Genomic DNA, 19,760 nt, shown 5'->3' on the forward strand with positions numbered 1-19,760 from the left:
TGTGTGATATCTTTGGCCTTTCTCTAGACAGACAGCCTGTATGAACTGATGGAGCTGCATTTTCCCTCGCCAGCAGTAGTGGGCTGGAAATTTCTGATTCAGAAATAGGTCTTCTATAAATGATTTAACATCAGGCCATTGAAATGCATTTGTGTTTTCCTTCTTAGGGCTATTAAAGATGTAGAGAAAACATTTACCACCAAATTAATGGTTGCACTTTTGTTTTAATCCTGCAGATGGGGTTGATTTATATATCAAAAAATATGTGTTGCAGAGAGGAATTATAGCATTACACAATTTTTCAGTTGTACTTAATTTTTTTTCATGCCAATAATTTTCATCTAGATGCTGTCTCTTTAATGTGGTGGGATTTCTTTCTCATTAACTGTAAGGCACTGCATTTTATCCTGTGGTTCGTGTTTCTTTGTTGGCTGAAATACTTCTCTGAGGTCTCTAGTGACTAGGAGGCTGGGACCAGGCAGAGGGTGCAGGGGCTCTTACTGCCACCTCCATCTCGTGGAGGGGTGTAAAAACAGAAGGGTGGCAGCTTGCCTGCAGTCTCTGGGGGGAGGCAGATCCAGCTGAAGAGAAAGAAATGGTGTAGTCCTACATGCAGATAGGGGAGAAGAAGATTAAATGATAGAGCAGAGATTTTGCACAATACTGGCTGCTCTGATAAAATCTGGTTGACTTTCCCTTGAGGATTATACAGAGATAAGCAGCCTTAGCTCATTAGCACCTCCCCTTTCTCATGCTCTGATGATTGCTTTAGGTTTGATGGCAGGTGGTGATGACAGGATTTGCTCTGATCTGGGGAGCAGTACTGGAAGTGCAGCACATCTGGAAGCCCGAGATGTTAGGCCGTGTGCCATTTCTTGCAGCTGAGATAAGACTCTATCACAGTTCATTGATGTATTTATGCTTGGACCTTTATCCTCATGGTGTTTAGTGCTCTCAGTGCATGAAAGCAACCATTAGAATCACTGCACTTAGTTTTTCAACAAATGAACTTTGTACTCACTCCCAAAAGCACAGCTCCTGAAGCAGAGGTGGAAATGAGCTTAAATGCGTAACTCTGGGGAGTGCCACGGTTGGGTCCTTGAAAATTGACCTGGCAAGTATGAAAAAAGTCAAGCGATGTTTTTCAGCATACCTTCAAGTTAGGTCGGTAATGATATTACTGCAACATCACAGTCATTGTAAATGTCAACTCTATGAAAGAAATACATGTTAATGCTCTTTAGATGGTGTACAGCGTTTTACTGTGGACCTTGTGGCCATCCATAAACATCTCCACGTGATAAAACTGCTCTGAGCCATTTCCAGTCTTGAGATGCTTTGCACCACTTCCTGCTGGAAGTTAACACTTACTTGTGTATGCTTGTTGGTGTGAGCACTTACTTGAGTGATCTTCTGACCTTCAGCCAGAAAAAAGCAAAGTTAAAGTCATTGTGTCATTCTTAGGCTATATTGGGATGTGCTTATCTGTCCCCTGGGCTGGTTTGTCAGGGACCTCTCTGTGGATTGGGGGGAGTGGAGGGTTACTCTCCCTTTTCATCAAATGGAGAATCCCTACCACCTGAAATTAGGACTTCACCTTTATATAGCGTCATGCTTTAACCCCAGCCAGCAACTAAGCACCACACAGCCCCTCTCTCACTCCCCACCAGTGAGTGAGAAAATCAAAAGGGTAAAAGTGAGAACTCATGACTTGAGATAAAGATACTACAATAGGTAGGGTAAAAGCTGCATGCACAAGCAAAGCAAACCAAGGAATTAATTTACCACTCCTGTGGGTTGGCGGGTGTTCAGCCATTTCCAGGTAAGCAGGGTGGCATTTTCATTACAGTCTCTATCCATGGACCAGACCATTTGGGGTAATGATGCAATTAACTCCTCTAATTGCCCCTGCTCCTTTTTTGGACTTAGCCACAGACTTCAGTCCCTTAGGTAATTTTACCTGCTCAAAGTGGAGCCTTATCTATGTGCCACAGTCTCTTCAGGGGTGTACCTGCTGTAACACTGACATAACCTCAGCCACAGCTGCTTTGAGATGCACCTGCTCCAGCATGAATGCGTCCACAGCTGCTTAGGGCTGCTCTCCCATGTGGACTAATCCCCAGGCTGCACTCCTGTCAACTTGAGTTCACACTGCAGTTCCAGCATATCCAGTGGGGCATCACAGACACATCAGTGATGGCCTGGGTATTTGCCATCATGGTGCTTTGTCTAACATCAAGATGTTGCCAGGCCCAGCAGAGTAAGATGGTCAGCAGTTCAGCAAGCAGCAGAACCAAGGAGCAGCCACTAATAAGCACCAGGCTTTAGTGTGCAGCGAGGCAATCAAGCCCCATGGCAAGCCCAGGAGCCAGGCAATGAATAGCTCAACAACAATAACAGCTATAACTTGAGTCTAGCACATTCAGATCAAACCTGTCATTATATCTCAAACCCTTTCAACCCCACACTGGCCATCAAAAAGAACTCTGGTGGTTTAACCCCAGCTGGCAGCTAAGCGCCACACAGGCACTCGTTCACTTCCCCTGCAGGGAATGAGTGAGAAATCAGAAGGGAAAAAGTGAGAAAACTCATGGGTTGAGAGAAAGACTCTAAAATAGGTAAAGCAACAGCCACACACACAAGCAAAGTAAACCAAGAAATTCCTTGGAAACACCACTTCCCATGGGCAGGCAGGTGTTCAGCTATCCCCATCAAAGTGAGGCTTCCTCACCCGTGACTTGCAAAAGCAAATGCCATGATTCTTCCTGTCCCCAGTTCTTTCTTCTTGCCCCAGTTGTATGTGCTGAGCATGACACCATATGGTCTGGAATATCCCTTGAGCCAGGTGGATCAGCTATCCCAGGTGGGTCCTTTCCCAGCTTCTTGTGCACCCCTAGCCTCCTTGCTGGTGGGATGGGCTGAGAGGCAGAAAAGGCCTTGACTGATGTAAGTGCTGCTCAGCAGTCACTGAAACATCTCTGTGTCATCAACAGTGTTTCCAGCACAATCCCAAAGGTAGCCCCATATGAGCTACTATGAAGAGGTTTAACTCTATCCTAGCTGAAGCTAGTACAATGTTACACAAATTCACTTGGAAGTGTAGATGTACAGTATATTTATTACTCAAATTAACCATGCTAGTTGAAGGATGGTGTTTTTCTGCTTTTAATTTCATATATCAAAACCTTCCTATTTACTGGAACTTACAAAGTCTAGCTGCTGAATTATTCTATGTTGCATAGTTTTATCTTTTCTCAGTTACTCTCCTGGTAATTGTTAATTGCCTCTCCTAATGTTAGGCATGAGTCCTGTGCAGATCTGCCTGGCTTTCACTGTAGCCATGTCTTTGTCCAATTCTGTGGTGCTCCCCTGTGACAATTAATCAGAGTTGTGGCCTGTTTAAGCCCAGAGACACAAAAAAGGGCTACAAATGAAAGTACTGCTTGCCATGGCAAAAATGTCTTTGGGTTAGGTTCCTTACTTAGAAGACCGGTGGTGCATATAACTGCCCATCACAGTGGGGATGCCTTCCTGCACAAGTCCCCGCTTTCACATCCCAAGGTAGGGAGGAGAAGAAATGTTTTTCTGATGGTGATGTTTGTAATTCGTTATTGACTACCGTCAGGTTATGTTCTCATGTCACTTCTTGCTGCTGTTTTAATTTAAAATGTAAGAACATTTCATTTTTTAAAAAATCTTCATTGTTACATTGACTCTGAGGGTGTTCTATCTCAGCTCTGCAGTAATAGCATCTGGGCTGAGAACACTCTCAACTTTATCTCAGGCTGTATTTCCAAGGAAAAGGTTTGGCTTTGGCCCTTAGAAGATATGCAGATTTAAATGGCAGTACCTTTGCATTACACTCTGTGCATTTCCTATGTGCTGCATGAACAGCTGCATGGAGGAGGTCTTGGGTGGCACATGAGTGGGTCAAAAGTAGAAGGGAACAAAACTGAAACCAACACTGGCTCTCCTGGGTTCTTTGCTGCACTAAGATGGTTAATTTAATCTTTTAATGCAACACTGGGGTCATCAAAAGTAGAGAGGAAATGCTAATATGTATCTGTTGTAGGCACAGTTGTGATGCTACTGACTCTGAGCTGCACCAGGAAAAAGCATTTCTTCCAAGTGATGCCCTTCAGAGCATGGCTAAAATAAAATGAACAAACAGTTGCTGCAATTCCCACAAAGCTGCAGAAAGTTGCCTGAAGCTCTGATTAAAAGCCTGTGTAGCACATAAACAGCTGAAGATTCGCAGATCCCTGTAACCTGTATTGGAAGTAATCTTCTCTTTGCATGAGCAAGAACTACGCTGACTAGTGCACTTGGGGATAGCAAAGGCTCATTTCTTTTGTGTATCACTCCACTGATTTTCTGGCGTGCTGTTTGGTGGGGGAGCATAGCTTGTAGAAGTGTGGTTTTCGTTATGTGGGGCAGTGATTTGAGGATGTGATAGAAAGGAGCCTGGGGGCATGGGGACAGACGAACCGTGGATGCATTGGAAAAGCTCACAGAAATGGCCCCATCTGCTTTTGTTTTGTTTCCTAACTGAATAGTAGTGGACAAACCCAGCAATATGTTTTCCCACTTTTGAACTGTCTAAAACAAAGGGTTTTAACTAGCATCCTTTTCTATTTATAAAGGATCATTTATCTGACTTTACCAGGAATGTATCAAGCCTCTAGTACAGAAAGCTTGGCAATTAAAACATTTTTTCCCCTGAAAGTCCTGAGTTCTGAAGCCCAAGATGCTCTTTAGATGGCAAAGCTAAGAGTTGTGACTGTTTTAACAAATACTTTTCCTTTTTATACAGTGGGAAGAAATTGGTGAGGTGGATGAAAACTACGCTCCGATACACACATACCAAGTATGCAAGGTAATGGAACAGAATCAGAACAACTGGCTTCTGACCAGCTGGATCTCCAATGAGGGGGCATCCCGCATCTTCATTGAGCTCAAATTCACCCTGAGGGACTGTAACAGCCTTCCAGGAGGACTTGGGACCTGCAAGGAGACTTTCAACATGTACTACTTTGAGTCCGATGATGAAGATGGGAGGAACATCAAAGAAAACCAGTACATCAAGATTGATACCATTGCTGCTGATGAGAGCTTCACAGAGTTAGACCTTGGCGACAGAGTGATGAAGCTCAACACGGAGGTGAGAGACGTGGGGCCCCTGACAAAGAAGGGATTTTACCTGGCTTTCCAGGACGTGGGTGCCTGCATCGCCCTGGTCTCCGTGCGCGTGTACTACAAGAAGTGCCCGTCGGTGATCCGCAACCTGGCCCGCTTCCCTGACACCATCACGGGTGCAGATTCCTCGCAGCTCCTGGAGGTGTCGGGCGTCTGCATCAACCACTCGGTGACTGAGGAGGCACCCAAGATGCACTGCAGTGCGGAGGGGGAATGGCTGGTGCCCATCGGGAAGTGCTTGTGCAAGGCAGGCTATGAGGAGAAGAACAACACCTGCCAAGGTAAGGGTTTGCAGGGAGGGTGCTGTGCTGAGCTTCCGAGGTGGTGTGCAGTCTGGGCTTTCTTCTCTTCCATGTTTTTGTGCCTGGTTGAGTTGACAGTGGTGGGTCAGGTTCTCACTTCCACTGAGGTCCTTTGTGAAGTGTTAGAGCAGGAAGACAGAGGCCTGGGCTGGATGTCGTGGCACTTGACACCTATGTGCAGCTGCTGTTTACAGAGCTGCCAACAAGGAGAATCTGGCATTCTTCTGTTGCCTTTGGAGCACTGGGTCCATGAGGCAATTGTAGTCTTATCTGTTATTTAAAGATTTATGTTATTTTTCCCCCATATCAGGGTTTCCTTATGAGTCTTAGAAGCCTGGTTTCTTTTTTTTTGGGGACAATACCAGGGAATGTTTGAAGTTAATCTCTCTATAGAAGAAGCATTTTGTTTTTGTATTTGGAGGAGTGTGTTTTTCTGTCTTTATCACTCTGTGGGGGCCTGGGTATTTGATGTGGTGTGAGTTGATTGATTTTCCTCTCTGGTAAATAATTTAATACAAAGCTGCTCAGCTGTTCAGAGTTAAACTTAAAGGCCCACTGATAAAAATGCTTCCATATGTGCTGAAGTTTTCCCACAAGTAGCTGGCTGAGGTTCCCAGATTGCTGGTCAGCATAGATCTCCTGAATCATCAGAGGCCTTGTGCAAGAGATCTGGGTATCTAAAGCTTAAGACCTTAAAAAGAATACTTACAAAGAACAGCAGTGTACTCTGAGTCAATCAGTACAACGAGTACAATCTCATTTTATGGTTTTGCTGTATTACATGCTTGTTTATAAAATTTGCCCTTCTGTTGTAAATATGTAGCAGGTAGCCTAAAACTAATTTGCTTGCAAAAGAGAAGGTAAACAATGATTTCAATACAGTCTGCTCTTTGCAAAATTAATATATATTGCTTACCAGTTCCATCTCAGTTGGCTTGTCTTTGCAGCCACTTAATAATAGATTGTAATAGATACTGTGGGGAAGGCAGAGGAATTCCACTTCAGCTGAAGTCTGTGTTGCATTTTGTCTTCACCTCACTCCAGACACTGATTATTGTTTGTAGTGTAGTACAAAGAATAGATCAGTGCATATCCACAGCAAACTGTGGTCTTGATCCTCTAGTCCTCGGTCACATGCTCGTGACCCTGAAGATAGTTCAAATCGCTTCAAAGGTTGACATGGAGAGAAAATGTTACGTTTGAGAGAAATGTTTGTGTTGGAGAAGCCCCTACTAAACAGCACGTGGAGTGGTATTTTTGACCAGAATAGTCTTCTTTTTCAACAGATGTAGTCAATACAGCAAAATCTGTCTTGGTTTTGCTTTTCCTGTGCTAATAAAGATGTTTCTCCTTTTAGGGGGGGGAGAAGAGACTGCTGTACAATGGGGGGGCTAAGATCAACATTATTCCAAGTTGAGGAAATATAGACTGCCACAGACAAGGGATGTTGGTTGATAGATCAGCAAGGTTTTGCTTAATTATAGCTGAAAATACCATGGCACAAAACGACAAGACACAAGTTTGGTGCTAGGTCTAGAATTTTTGGAGGAAAGGAGTCCTCTATTAGTCACCCTTCAAGTCTTGAAGTCCTGTCCTCTGATGCTACATTTCTCAAAGCACACTTAGGGGTCTCATAGAGAAACAAAAAAACAAACAAAAAACCCCAACCAAACAAAAAAATCCCCCCCCCCAAAAAAAACCCCAACCAAACAACCCAAAAAAACACCCCAACCAAAAAACCCAAAAAAAAACCATTAGAAAAAAAAAAAAAAAAAAAAGTATGAACCAAACCCAAAAAATACAGACCTAAATCAGAAACCTGAGACTATAATTGAAGAAGCTGGGCTGCCTGTAGAGAGGTTGCAGTGTTGAGACAGCATTTCAGAAGACCTTAGTGATTAAAGGCTGTGCTTTCTGGTTTTGGGTGTAGGTTGTTGGTTTTTTTTAATTTGTTTTTCTTAGGAGGACAGTATGTGGCCTCTCAATTTATGACTGTGCTGGGTAGGGCTGTGATCATAATTAGGATGTGTAAAGATGCTTTGTGGTGGTTTATCCCTGCCCTGTTCCTAAGGTATATCCACATAAACTGCTCTTTACCTCACCTGCAGCCTGCACTCCCGACAGGATTTTTATCACTTTACTGCTCTAGAGGTGTTAAAAACAGTAATTCTTTTTCTTTGTGGGATAGCCCTAAATTCCATCACCAAATCAATGGGACTTGAGTGCCTATGGCAAATTCAGTTTGAGGGCCCCATTTGGATGACCTGTGTTTAACCCAGGTCATTGTGCCAAGTTTTCCCTGCTGGTTGGCTCCAAGATGCTCTGTTGATAGGAGGCATTCAGCCTTAGGCAGGTCAGGAGGTCTGTATCCAGCATGTATGGGAGTTCATGTCCATATCCCCTGTGAGTAAAACACTTTCTGGCTTGGTTATTGTTACATTCACTAAGATGAGACTGTCTTCTAGGACAGTGAAGTTAAACTTTGCATCCCTGAGCAGAGTAAGTAACACCAGGAAAGGTCCTATGTATTTGTAAATGCTGAACTTTTTTTCCACGGTCTGATTGATGCTAAGGAAATGCACTCCATGCTCCTGGCTGACATAATGGTGGTCTTGGCACTCTGCTGTGTAGCTTTCACAAACACCTAAATAACTTCTGACCTTTGGTTTGTAAATCACTTGGGTGATCTCCCAAGTGGTCTCCCAGTTTGCTTTCACTTAGTAAGCAGGTTTTTCATCACCATGCTTTGGGAAACATTTTCAACCCAGAAGAGCCTGGCTTTGTTTATTAAAATTTCCACTGCAAAGATGGCATTTTCCAATCTCTAGTGTCACGTCTGGACAGAGCAGACTACACTCTTTTATTAGAGGTGATGTAAATCCCAGTCATCCTCACAAACATATGGGAGCTATTGAAATCCCTTCTGCCTACAAATCATTAATTGGCAATGATGTTCTGAATTCATCATCTTGTCAGCAGGGTTCCTGTTTGAAGAAGGCACTGACAGTAACAGCTGAGCAATTTCTCTCACTGGGGACTCTGAGGTTGTAAATATGACATGGTCTAATCTCCTTATATAATGTGCTCACTCTGTCAATTAATATAGGCAGCTAGGTAGTAGTTACTGTAAAAATACCCAAACTATTTGGATTTTCACGCTCTTTTGGCAACATGGCACATTTATCAGCAACTGCTAGGGACAGCTAGAGGTAAATTGTGACTGTGTTAGGACGTGTTTGTAAGGACCAGTGCTAAGGTTCATTGTTCACAATAATATATTGCTGTGCTAGTTAATAAGAGAAATTAAAGCAGTTGCTCTGTGAATTTCTGTGCTGGTTTCCAGAGTGGTGGTTTGGTACCACTAAAGGACTGATGGTTATGGGCCTTGCCTCAGTTCAGCCGGTGCTTTCTGAATGGGTCATTGAGGAAAATGCCTGCTTTCAAGTCTGCTTGGCCAGTTTCAAGTCTCCTAATGGTGGTCTCTGCCCTAGCAGGCAGTACTCAACCAAAGCTGTGGGACAGAACCTAAAATGCTTTAAAAATTGGTGTGGTGCCACTGACATTTCTCCCTTTACCCATTTAGGTGTTGACCAAAAAACATTGTCTGCCCAGTGTCTACTTTCCTTCTTCCTGCCCTGGCACAGGTGAATTTTATTGAAACTTCAGTTTTAGTTGCTTACTGTAGATAGCAGCACTCACCATTGGGGTTTGTGTAGGGAATGAATACAATGACAATGGCACCTTCTGGTACTCTTTGTGTTCATCCTCACCTTCAGCCCAATATGTTTTCAGTGAGCAGCAAGAAGTACTTATTTTTATACCTTTAAAGACAGCTGAGCCCGTACAACTGGAGGAGAGGGCTTGTTGACATGTTAAACTAATGAGAGCCAAACACATTTGCAGTGGTGAGGTCCTGCTAGTGTCCAGTGGGCTGCAAATGTAATTGATTTTGCAGAGCCTGATCTTTTTTCAGATGACTTTAGAGCTGAATAAATAAATGAAATATTTGAGTAAAGAAAAAATGGAAGAAAAGAAAAACTCCACAGAAGGAGAGCCAAAGTGAAAAGGTGAGTAATGAGTTCAGGAGGTCATGACACTCTCCTTTCCGAGAATCTGTGCATGCTGCCACTTGAAGGGACATCAAAAGGAGTACAGCTGGTTTTAGCTAGCTAGCAGGTGTATAGACAAGCTTACAGATGTTAGAGGTGGACAAAATAATGGAGGAAAACTCAGTGATATCTTTCTTCACCTTCTGAGGAAGAACATTGAAACTGAGGGCTGGAAGAAAGACAGATTGGGGGTATAGTTTGTGGTTTTGAAAAGCAGCTGCTGCCAGAAAAAAATACCTGGATTTTTTGTTTTTTGTAAAACACCTCTAGAATGTTCAAGCACTTCTGCTGTCCTAAATATTGATGTTTGTTTGATTATTTTTCCCTTAATCAACTTTGCTGAACATACCTCAGTGCATTTACAAAACCATATTTATTTTTGCTGATTGTTCATTACTTGTGTTGTGATTCAGCTGAGCTCTTGGCAACAGAAATGAGTTCCTTACAGAAAACAAGGGCTGCAAAAAAAATGTTGTGTTCACAGGTCATTTATTTTGGACTTAATTAAAACTAATTGACATCTAGCTTATGTAGTTTAGAAGTTTACCTGCTGAATCAGTTCCTGGATGATTCTGTTGCTGGCTGATTGGGGGTGAAGCAGAGCTACTCATCATCCTCCAAAAGCAGAGCAATCAGTGCAGACTGTTGGAAGGCACTTTCCTGGAGCAGTGATTGCCATCCAGTTGATGAGCCACTAGAAGGATACTCAGAGGCAATTGTTTATTTACAGCTGTGCAGGAGCCAGCAGGCAGAGGTAGTGACCCTTGGCTGGTGAGGAGCAGAAGGTACCATCTGTGGAGGGTTGGGAGACAACTGAGGACTTAAAATGTAGTGATGGCAGAGCCATGCTTTACAACTCTTGTGCTTCTGAGCCTGCACAGCAGCTATCCCAGAGGATACTTGTGAATAAAACAGATATCTGGTACCACAATAAAGCAAACCCTGTGTATTTGTGTATTATGTGCGGTTTTCTCAGGGGACACAGTGCAGGACCTCAGCCATTGCCTTTCCTATCCCCTTATTTCTAGAAATGGAAACATGCTGCTGCACAGGTAATCTTATTTTGAAACTTGGTCTTTTGCTCCAGAGCAGACAGTGTTTCTGTTTTTATGCCTGATATAGCTGCAGTAGGGGGGAAACTTTTCTTCTGTCCATTCCACAACCTGCCTGCCTCTCTGCCTCATGTTGGCTGAATTCTCTCTCCCCCTCTCTCCTCCTTGTTACCTATGCTAGAAAGGCAGCATACTGCTAAATGCTGCCTGTCTTGTGAGAGACTTCCCAGCTGGGACTCAGGTGGATAAGGCAAGTGTGCTTTTACCTTCGTAGTGGAGTGGAAAGCAAGCAAAGTCCAGGGATTAAAAAAAAAATATTAAAAATCTCTTTTTAATTGTTCTACTGGGAGGTGATTACATGGCAAGAAAAACAGTGATGGAAATATTTGGTATATGGAGAATACGAAATCTGGAAATACTGTTGTCCCTCCAGGGAGTTCTTTGCCCATCATTCATACTTCTTGTGCTTTTTTCTGATTAAAACCAAATTGGCTGGGAATATAGCATGCTAGGTGGTTATATAATTATGAGCTGAAGTACCTAGTTAATTTTAATTAGTCACAAATTCAACCAGTGTCAGGATAGCTGAATTTTTGGCTACACAATGTGTATTCTCTTTGCAAATGTAAAGAAAGTCACTTGAATGCAAAATGCAGTTGTCACTGGAGGGAGAATGGGTTTTAGTCTGTAGAGGGGTGTGTGCATGTATATATTTAGGTGTTTTGTTCTGCAGCTGAAATAATTAACAAGAGCAGGGAAATGTTTTGCACAGATCAAAATTGCATTGCAGCAGGACTGATTAAATATTACTCTGTTTTGTTGTGTGTGTATATTTGCCCTCCTTTTTATAGGAGGCATGGTGTCCATCTATGTGCAATAGTTTATGCTTTACTAATGAGCTGTAACTTTCTGCACTACCTTGCATACTCATAACCCCAGTGACTGAAGATCTTTTCCTTGTTCTGCAGTGATGCTGTTGGGCTGCTGCTTTGACCAGCTTAACCTTCCTGTTCTTTGCAGCCTGGCTGCTGTGCAGTCACCTTTCAGAAGGACAGTTAAGAAGTACTTTATTCCCTTCACAAAGTATAGATTGAGCAGTGCAAACAAAATAAGGTTTGGAAATGGCTTCAGAAGTGTAAACTGTGAAGGTCATGTTTGCTTCTTAACCACTAGATATTTTGGGATAGATCTCAGGGTATGCTTTTTAGTCTGGTCCTAGATAACTAAATGATATTTACTTGAGTGGTGCCTTTGTTTGCTTTTTTCATTCTTGAAGATACTGTATCCATTGGTAGATTAGGGAATTTGTTAAATTATGGGATGGCAGAGGTGTTGCAGGACAGAAGGAGTGTTGGCCATGGTGTGGTTAGATTCCTTTGATTGCCAGCTTTGACTTCGAATGGCTTGGAAACAGCTCACTTATTAATTGTGGGTTTTTGAAACAATTAAGAACTCTGGAAAACCACTAAGGATGAAGTGCATGAATGCTGGTTGGCAATGCAGTGAATTTAATTGCCTTGATTTAAGATACAGCTGTCCCCAGCTGCCCACTCTGCCCCAGTGCTGGAAGCTGCTGCTGGCTCTGTAAAACTGGATAGTTTGCCCATGACTGATGGGATCACTGGAGTGCTTGTCTTGATGTCCTGGCCTGGGGGCACTCTCCCTGGATGGTGATCTGTAGCAGAAGGGTGGCTTCAACCACTTGAACTGCCAAGGGTCTGCTGGAGCTCGTTTGTCAGAACCCTCATTCCACCTAATTTATGTGGGGTATTAAAATGAAGTGGTACTATTGTTTTGCTCATAATTTGGGGGTTTGGTTTTGTATTTCTCATTTAGAAACACTTAGCAGTAGTTAATGATGTGTTGACATTTCAATAATAAGCTTTCCTCTCTGCATGCTCTACATTTTGACCATTTTCACTTCTCTGGGTTAAAATTGAGGTTGAAATCCAGGCTCCACAAAAGCAGGCTACAATTGTGCCTTGTATGGACAGATTCACAGCTTATATTTTATTTCTTTAGATGAATACACTTGTATCCTTTATAAGGTAAGTGTTCAGTAGAATGAAGTACAAGCAATGAAACTGCAATACCTATGTCTGTAGAAAGAGTTGCATCTGCTCTTCCTGATAAAAGAGATACCCGTTTATTTCGCTGGAAGATTGTTCATTTTCTGTCACTGAAGAAATTAATCTGGTGTAGACAGAATTGTATGTATGAACAACACAGGGTTAAGATTGTATTGAGCGAGGTTCCAATGAGCTTCCATTTTTTATTTCCCTCAGGGTGGTTTTAAATACTGGAGCAAACTCAGAGGGGTAGGTGTTACATAAACCCCAAAATGTATACACAAAACTGGTTAGAGAAAAAAACAAACCAAAACAAACCAAGACAAAAGGGGAAATTCAAGGCTGTGGATGTCCCTTATTACTTTCATACACCTGTCTTTATAAATTTATGTCCTTAAAAATACAGCTGAAGTTTGAAGAATTGGGATTTAAGATGACAACTTTCTTCTCACTTCAAATGACAGTCAATCAATTTAATGCCAAGAAAAATTTTTCTTCCCTTCTCCTGAAAACTCAGGCAGTATCAGGACAAAGTCCCTGGCTGGGGGGGTTGAAAGAACACTGTCCCTGCCTGCATGGGATAATCTGCCTATCCCTGCCTCCTCATGCCACCCACAGTTATATTCCTGGAAGCAGGATGGGTAGGAGGGGATAAACATCAGCAGAGCACCTTCATCTGCATCTTCATGGTCCTCACAGAGCCCGCTGTGGCAGTGATGGTGGTGGGCTCAGCTTCCCTGACAGCTGTGCCTGACCAGTGGGGGCACTGGGGGTAGTGCTGACTTGAGATGAGAGCCATTCTTGCAGTGATACTTGGACAGGTATCCTGAGCCAAGTCCTCACAGTAGACTTTGACTAGCTTATGGGTAGTTTTGCTGCCACTTGAGAAGTGTTTCACTGTGAGGAAAGAAATAGTTAATGCAGACTATTAAAACCGCTTTCCAGGTCATGTGAAGGGCTTTCCTCTGTTGGATCTTGAGCTACCCACTTCATGAAGAAGGTCAGAGTCACTATTCCCAGATCTACAAACAACAGCCTTGGGCTGGAGACTGAGTTATTCAGTGCCATTCAGAGACTAGAACCTGAACCAGGATTTTGGGTATCAGTGCTGTGCTTGATCTCATGTGTTCTTTTTGTGCTCTTAAACTAACCTAAAACCATTTTAAGATCATTCATCTCTAGGTGGATTCATTGTGAAATAACAATGAAATTAACATTCCTCTAGAGATGGAATTTGAACAGAAATTGTCATTTCAAAAAGCTTGCCTCAGTTAGATGCTTTCTTTCAAAAAACCACTTGGCCTGGAAGTGCATTTTCTGAACAGGACTCTCACATCACCTAGAGGCTCTGCCTAGGGTGGCAGCTGTGCCAAGGAATCCATCTCTGCCCAAGGGTCCATTTCACTGCCAAAACATCAGCATTATTGACTACCAGACACTCTGCATATATATAAAAAAGCATCCCCTGCCCCAGCAGACTGTCCAGTCCCTCTGCATGTGTGTGACTGGTATTACTCAAATAAAGCAAGCCTGTCTAGGGAGCCAACGTGATCTTTGTTGAACTCCAAGTGACAACTGCTACCCAGGTGAAATCACTGTCTCCTGACTGGGCTGAGGAGTCACTCTGGTACAGTACTAATTCCACAAATAATGCATCAGAGGGCTTACACTGAGTTGGACAGTCTGTCATCCCATTGCAGTGGTGACAGGGGTCACAGTGTTGCCTTCGAAAGCTGCCTGGAAAGGAAGGTTTTTAATTACTGCAGAGCATGGGGAATGTGCTAATTTGTAATTTGGTGGAAGCAACCTCCAGGCTGCAGCTTCCCAGCTCCAGTCAGCTTCTCAGATAGCTTACAACCCAGTCAGCAATAGAGCTAGGAGTGTGGACTTCATTACTGCTGGGACTCTGGCAGGTTCAAGAAGCGACAGCAGTGTTGGAATCTTGGGAGAGGAGCCAGTGTTTTATTAGTATAAATCCAAGGCAATTGGGCATGTTAATTACTGGAAGAAATTCACAGCAGGGAGGAAGAGATCCAGGATGATGGGGAGATGCCATATATAATTGCCAAGGTCCACAGATGCCCTGTGACCCTGTGCTGCTGGGATTTCCTGCATTGCAATGGTTGACCTGCAGCAGACTGAGTGTTGTCATTGCAGGCTGCAATGTCCAGAGCAAAGTGCCTGCAGAGAGAATTTGAGGAAAAAATAGCTTAAGGCTCACAGAGTACTGTAGCAAAAGTAATCATGGGACCCTCCAGTACCAAGTCAGATGTTGGTCAGGGCATTTGTAGGCACATGAGTGTGCTGGTAAGTGGTAAGCAGACAGGTAATGTGATTTTATTCTTCCTGTCCTGCCTGTTTTTGGGTCTGTTTTTTGCTCGAGCATTTGATGCTCTTTTACTGCCAGAGCAGATGATCAGCAAGAGACTCTTTATAGAAGTGAAATGCTACAAACCTATGAAGAAAAAGGCATGTGTCTGTCTTGCAGAAAAAATTTCCCCTCTCTGCCTACCCAAAGTCCTCAGTCAGGCTCAGATAAAAGCTTTTCTCCCTTCCCTGGGCACAAGACTGGCCCATATTATTTATTTATTTGTAAAATTTTTTTTAGAAGAGCTTTTACATTATTTTTCTTTGCTTTCACAGTTCAAGCATGATTTAATGTGTCAAAACTAGTTTGCTTAGCTGGCCTTGATTATCTTGCATACTTCCACTAAAACAGGGCAGTCATCCTTCCAGGCATTGCTGCTGCCCAGACAAATGAAGTGTCACAGCAGCTAGGACCTGCTCTTGTGTTGTGACAGCAGTAGCATCCTTCAACAAAGCCGTCAGCAGGGAATCTAGACGGGGATAATGCCTACAGATATGGCTTGGGTCAGGGCAGCGTGGGCCCACACAGGCAGATGTGGAGACAAGCTTATGCTCGAGAGACTTAATTGATCATTCATGTGCAAAGGCATTTTGGTCCAGATTGAGAGTCTAGCTAGTACTAGAGAGAGAAAGAAACCATCCTGTTGGTGCCTGCACTAGTGAGCCCGGCAGAAATAACGCTGAGAGACCTTGCTGCAGGGTAGTGCTGCCAGACTGATACATCTAGTTGCAGGTTTCCTGGCAGAAATGAATTGCAGTGCGATCTTTTGCGTTTTGTAGTCAGTGGGGATTTTATCATTGATTTTGGTGGGAGGGAGATGGTAATCCTTTACGATATGTTAACTAAATTATTTCCTGGCCTAGATCTTTATTAAGTGTCGTACTGACTAACAGCAGAACACAAGCTATAGGAAGGAAATTTAGTTAATGATAATTGGTATAACTCAGACCTATTTGTCAGCAAGTGGTCTGATCCTGATCTCCTCCAGGTTTCCCAAATATCAGTTTCTGGCATTTCGTGGTTGTCTTTTTCTCATGTAATGCAGGGGGACACATGCTAAAGTTCATCCACCTGTTTTTGCACTCTTCTCCATTGAAGAGAGTAAGGAAGAAATTTCAAGTCACTTCTCACTCTAGTTAGTTTAAAATGGCATAGCAGCCCTTGAACCTGGCTGCAGGACATGGTGCATTGTAGGAAGCCTTCCCTAAGCTGCTGCTGTGTGCTCATCTGAGCAAGAGCTCTGCACTTGGCATCCTCATCATTGATGTCTTCAGGCTCTTGTCTCCTGGATGCATCAGTAAAACAGAACTCAGCAGTCAGGTCAGACCTCTCCTGGTGTATTTTTGCTGGGGTGTGTGGGCTGGCTGCCAGCTGGAAATCTGGCGCTCGGGGTCCAGTGAAATCGTTGTGTGAGTCTGTTATTGATGGAGCTCTGACCGTGGCTAATGGCATTGATGAGATGTGTCATCCTGATGGTGAAGGCATTGGGTCATGCACTGGCTCTGAAATGTAGCATGTTAAGTGCACTGGTAGATGGGGAGAAATGCTCCCTGCCAAATCCCGCCCTTCCAAAATATTGTGGGACTGTTTGATTTGGTGGCCTCTTCTTTTCTCCTGTTTTATTTGTTTTTTGGTTTTTTGGGATTTTTTTGTTTGTTTGTTGGTTTTTTGGGGGGTTTTTGTTGTTTTTTTTTTGTTGTTGTTGTTGTAGGTTTAGTTTTTTTCCCAGTAAAAGATTATGCTAGATCAGACCTTGGTGTGTAAAACACTGGCCAGTGTTGTCTGGCAACTTGATTCCATGACTCTGTAAACTGACACAAAAAGTGTTTATCCAGATCCCTGTGCATGACCCCTTCTGTGTTTTCAGTCATTCAGGTATGTGCAAGTCATTTTGCTGTACTTTGTGGGCACTGTGCACACAACTGAAAACACGATGCCTCTGATGTGGCATCCGTGTTTAATACCACGTGTGGCTCTGTGCTAAGAAGAAAAATGAGTATTTTACAAGGAAAGAAAAACCAGCCCAAACTAGAATGGATGGAGGTATTTTCAGATGGAGGTACTTGCTTTTAGGTTGGAGACAGTCACACTGCAGTTCTGTTTGTAGGACTGAATGTGCATTGTAGGATTTAGTGAGAGGCACCTTGTTATTGCTTGTGTGCTGCTGGCAGGTGGGTGAGGGGCCATGGAAAGCCAAGCTAGAACATTTCTAATCGTGGAGTCACCTTCAGTGTTTTGTGGCTGCCTACGCATATGAAAACAGCGTGGGCTGTGGATATAGAGAAACAAAAATACTCCTGAAAGTTTATTGAGCAAAGGCTTCTGGTTTAACAAATTCAAATTTTACATGTTTCACAGACTGATTTCCAGATGCCATTGGGAAGAGTGTCAGGCCACATTCAGATTAGCCTTATTGTTCCATAATATCTTACTGGAGTACAAGGTTAATTAGTACCATAGGCAATATGCATTATTCATCCCAGCAATCAGGCTTTTCTTCTGTTGGTCTGTATGCTGCAAATGCTTTCCCTTCCAATAACAAATCCTTGATATATAATTTTCAAATTTAATCCTACCAAATAATATTTGTGATATATAAATTATCTGGGCACTCTGATAGTGATGAAAAATATTTCAGGTGTCAAAAGTACTGTAATTTTAATGTGTAACTCCTGGTTTGCTTGGGCATAAACCTACAAGCTACAAGATGATTTTATTAATGCCCATCTTCAACCTGTCCCAAACTGAGGATAGCACTAGTGACACGAGTAGTGCAGTTGTTTATAGCAGTGCTTCCAGTGCTAATTATCAGCAGTATTTCATTGCAGGCATGCAGTGCTGAAGTTGTGGTGCTGCTATGGTACTGTGGCTGCTTGCAATAGCCCAGCACAAATCTCAAGCATCTCAATTCCCACCCTGACATTTGTGGCAGGGGAAGGCTCTTTGTAGCAGGGCTTCTTCAAGCAGAAGGGCTAAACGTGAGCTGCTCTTGGCTACTTTGCAGTGCCAGGCTCCCTGCCTCGCTCCAGGGTACCGTGTGGGCTGCAGCTCTCAGCACTGGCTGACACGTTTGCAGAAGGTCTAGCAAGCTGTGGTTTTCACTTGCAACAAGGTGTGTTTGGGGTGCAGAGGGTTTGGCCTTTCTTTCTCAGTTTGAGAAACCAGCACTACCTCATTCATCCCCAGCTGGTAGTGTGTCCACTGAGGAGACTCATGCAGGAGAGGAATTGCACAGTGAGGTGATTCATCTCATCCTTGCTCATTTTCACCCCTCAGGTCCTGCTGCTCTCTTTGTCCAGCATTCAGGAGTCTGAGTCAATCCCATATCCTGAGATTACTGTGTTGAAGATGCCTGGCATAACTTCCAGAGCAGCACTTGGAAAACCTGGTGATCCCTCTCTGCCACCACACTTACTGAAAGAATAATATTAGTCTGAAAGATCTCTGGGACTTGTTTCACTGCTGCTTTCAAGCTCTCATGTTTCACCCTGACTGCCTTCTGGAAGAGTTTTCCAGCCTTCTGTCAGTTGTACACATGTGCATTAAAGTGTGTGGATAGGTATTAGGAGGCAAAACTGACACACCAAACTGAATAACTTGCTGAAGGTCCCACAAACCATTTTTGATGGAGCTAGGGGGCTCAGGCTTCCTGCTTCTGCTATCCTTGCTTCAAGATCATTAGCAATTTTTTCTCATTTCTCTTGCTGTCCTGAAAAGGTTTTAGGCATGAACTTCCTTTCTAACATAAGAGGGGGTAGCCTTCCTGCACAGTTGGGCATGTCTTGCAAAGTGACATTGTGCTATCAGGGCCCTGGGGGAGTAGCTTGAACTGACATGGCTGGAGGATAAATATGGCAGATTTCTACCTTAAATAGCCTGTGGCAACAAATCCACTGCACAGGCAAGGGATGCTTGAGATTCCTTTGTGTTCACATCTGCAAGTAAATATTTTCCGGCAGCCCTGACTCACTTCCCTTCTGCCCCTCTCGTTTTGTATGTGCATTGTTCTCCCCTCCTGACTTTCCCTTTAGGAGGAGCCAGCTTAGGTGAATGCTTTTCAGCTTGCCTCCTCCCAGCTGGCATGGAGGGGAATTCCAAGGGCACGATTTTCACAGTGGAATTCAGAACACAATGTTTGATTTGTGTCAGGTAACAGAAAAGGAACACATGCTTTGAAAGCGAGTACCCCTGGTGTGTCCAGGGCTTTCTGGGGCAGTTTGGAAACAGCTTTTAGCAAGACCAGGCAGGTGGATAAGTGTCCAAATTACACTTATCTGTCAAACAACTAGCAAATGTCTGTGGTCTTTGATTTAGATGCTGTTGTGATATAAACAAATGAGCAGTCACAGGACTATAGATGAGTATTATTCTTTTCTCCTGATTATTACCCACTGCTTTGAAACAAGTAGTTGAGATTCTTGTCAAGACCTCTGCTCTTGTGAAAAAGTGCATTTTTAGAGCAATTCTGATTGCTTCCAGTTAAAAAGGAATATACGCAATGTTTCCTTAAAAGTTGGTTGGAGGCAGCAGAATAATAAGTAAAACATACCTAAAGTATAATTATGTAAATTACCAAAAGTGGAATGGCTTAATCAGCTTAGTCTTTAAGAGTCACATCAATAACTTATGAGCTTTGATAAATGTGCAGAGTATAGATCCTACTT

The 19,760-nt window shown here is 43.2% G+C and overlaps 1 protein-coding gene across 11 annotated transcripts in view; it reads left to right on the top strand.

Moving 5' to 3' along the window:
- Positions 1 to 19,760, top strand: part of EPHA5 (EPH receptor A5) — a 194,426-nt gene that overhangs the window by 39,997 nt on the left and 134,669 nt on the right. For all 11 annotated transcript variants that reach the window (XM_039710394.1, XM_039710387.1, XM_039710392.1 and 8 more), the window contains exon 3: positions 4,814 to 5,477. In XM_039710394.1, coding sequence (XP_039566328.1) covers positions 4,814 to 5,477 — 664 coding nt within the window. The remainder of the gene's footprint in view (positions 1 to 4,813; positions 5,478 to 19,760) is intronic.

The sequence above is a fragment of the Passer montanus genome, unplaced genomic scaffold, assembly GCF_014805655.1.
Source record: "Passer montanus isolate IOZ18808 unplaced genomic scaffold, ASM1480565v1 scaffold23, whole genome shotgun sequence".
NCBI classification, from domain to species: domain Eukaryota; kingdom Metazoa; phylum Chordata; class Aves; order Passeriformes; family Passeridae; genus Passer; species Passer montanus.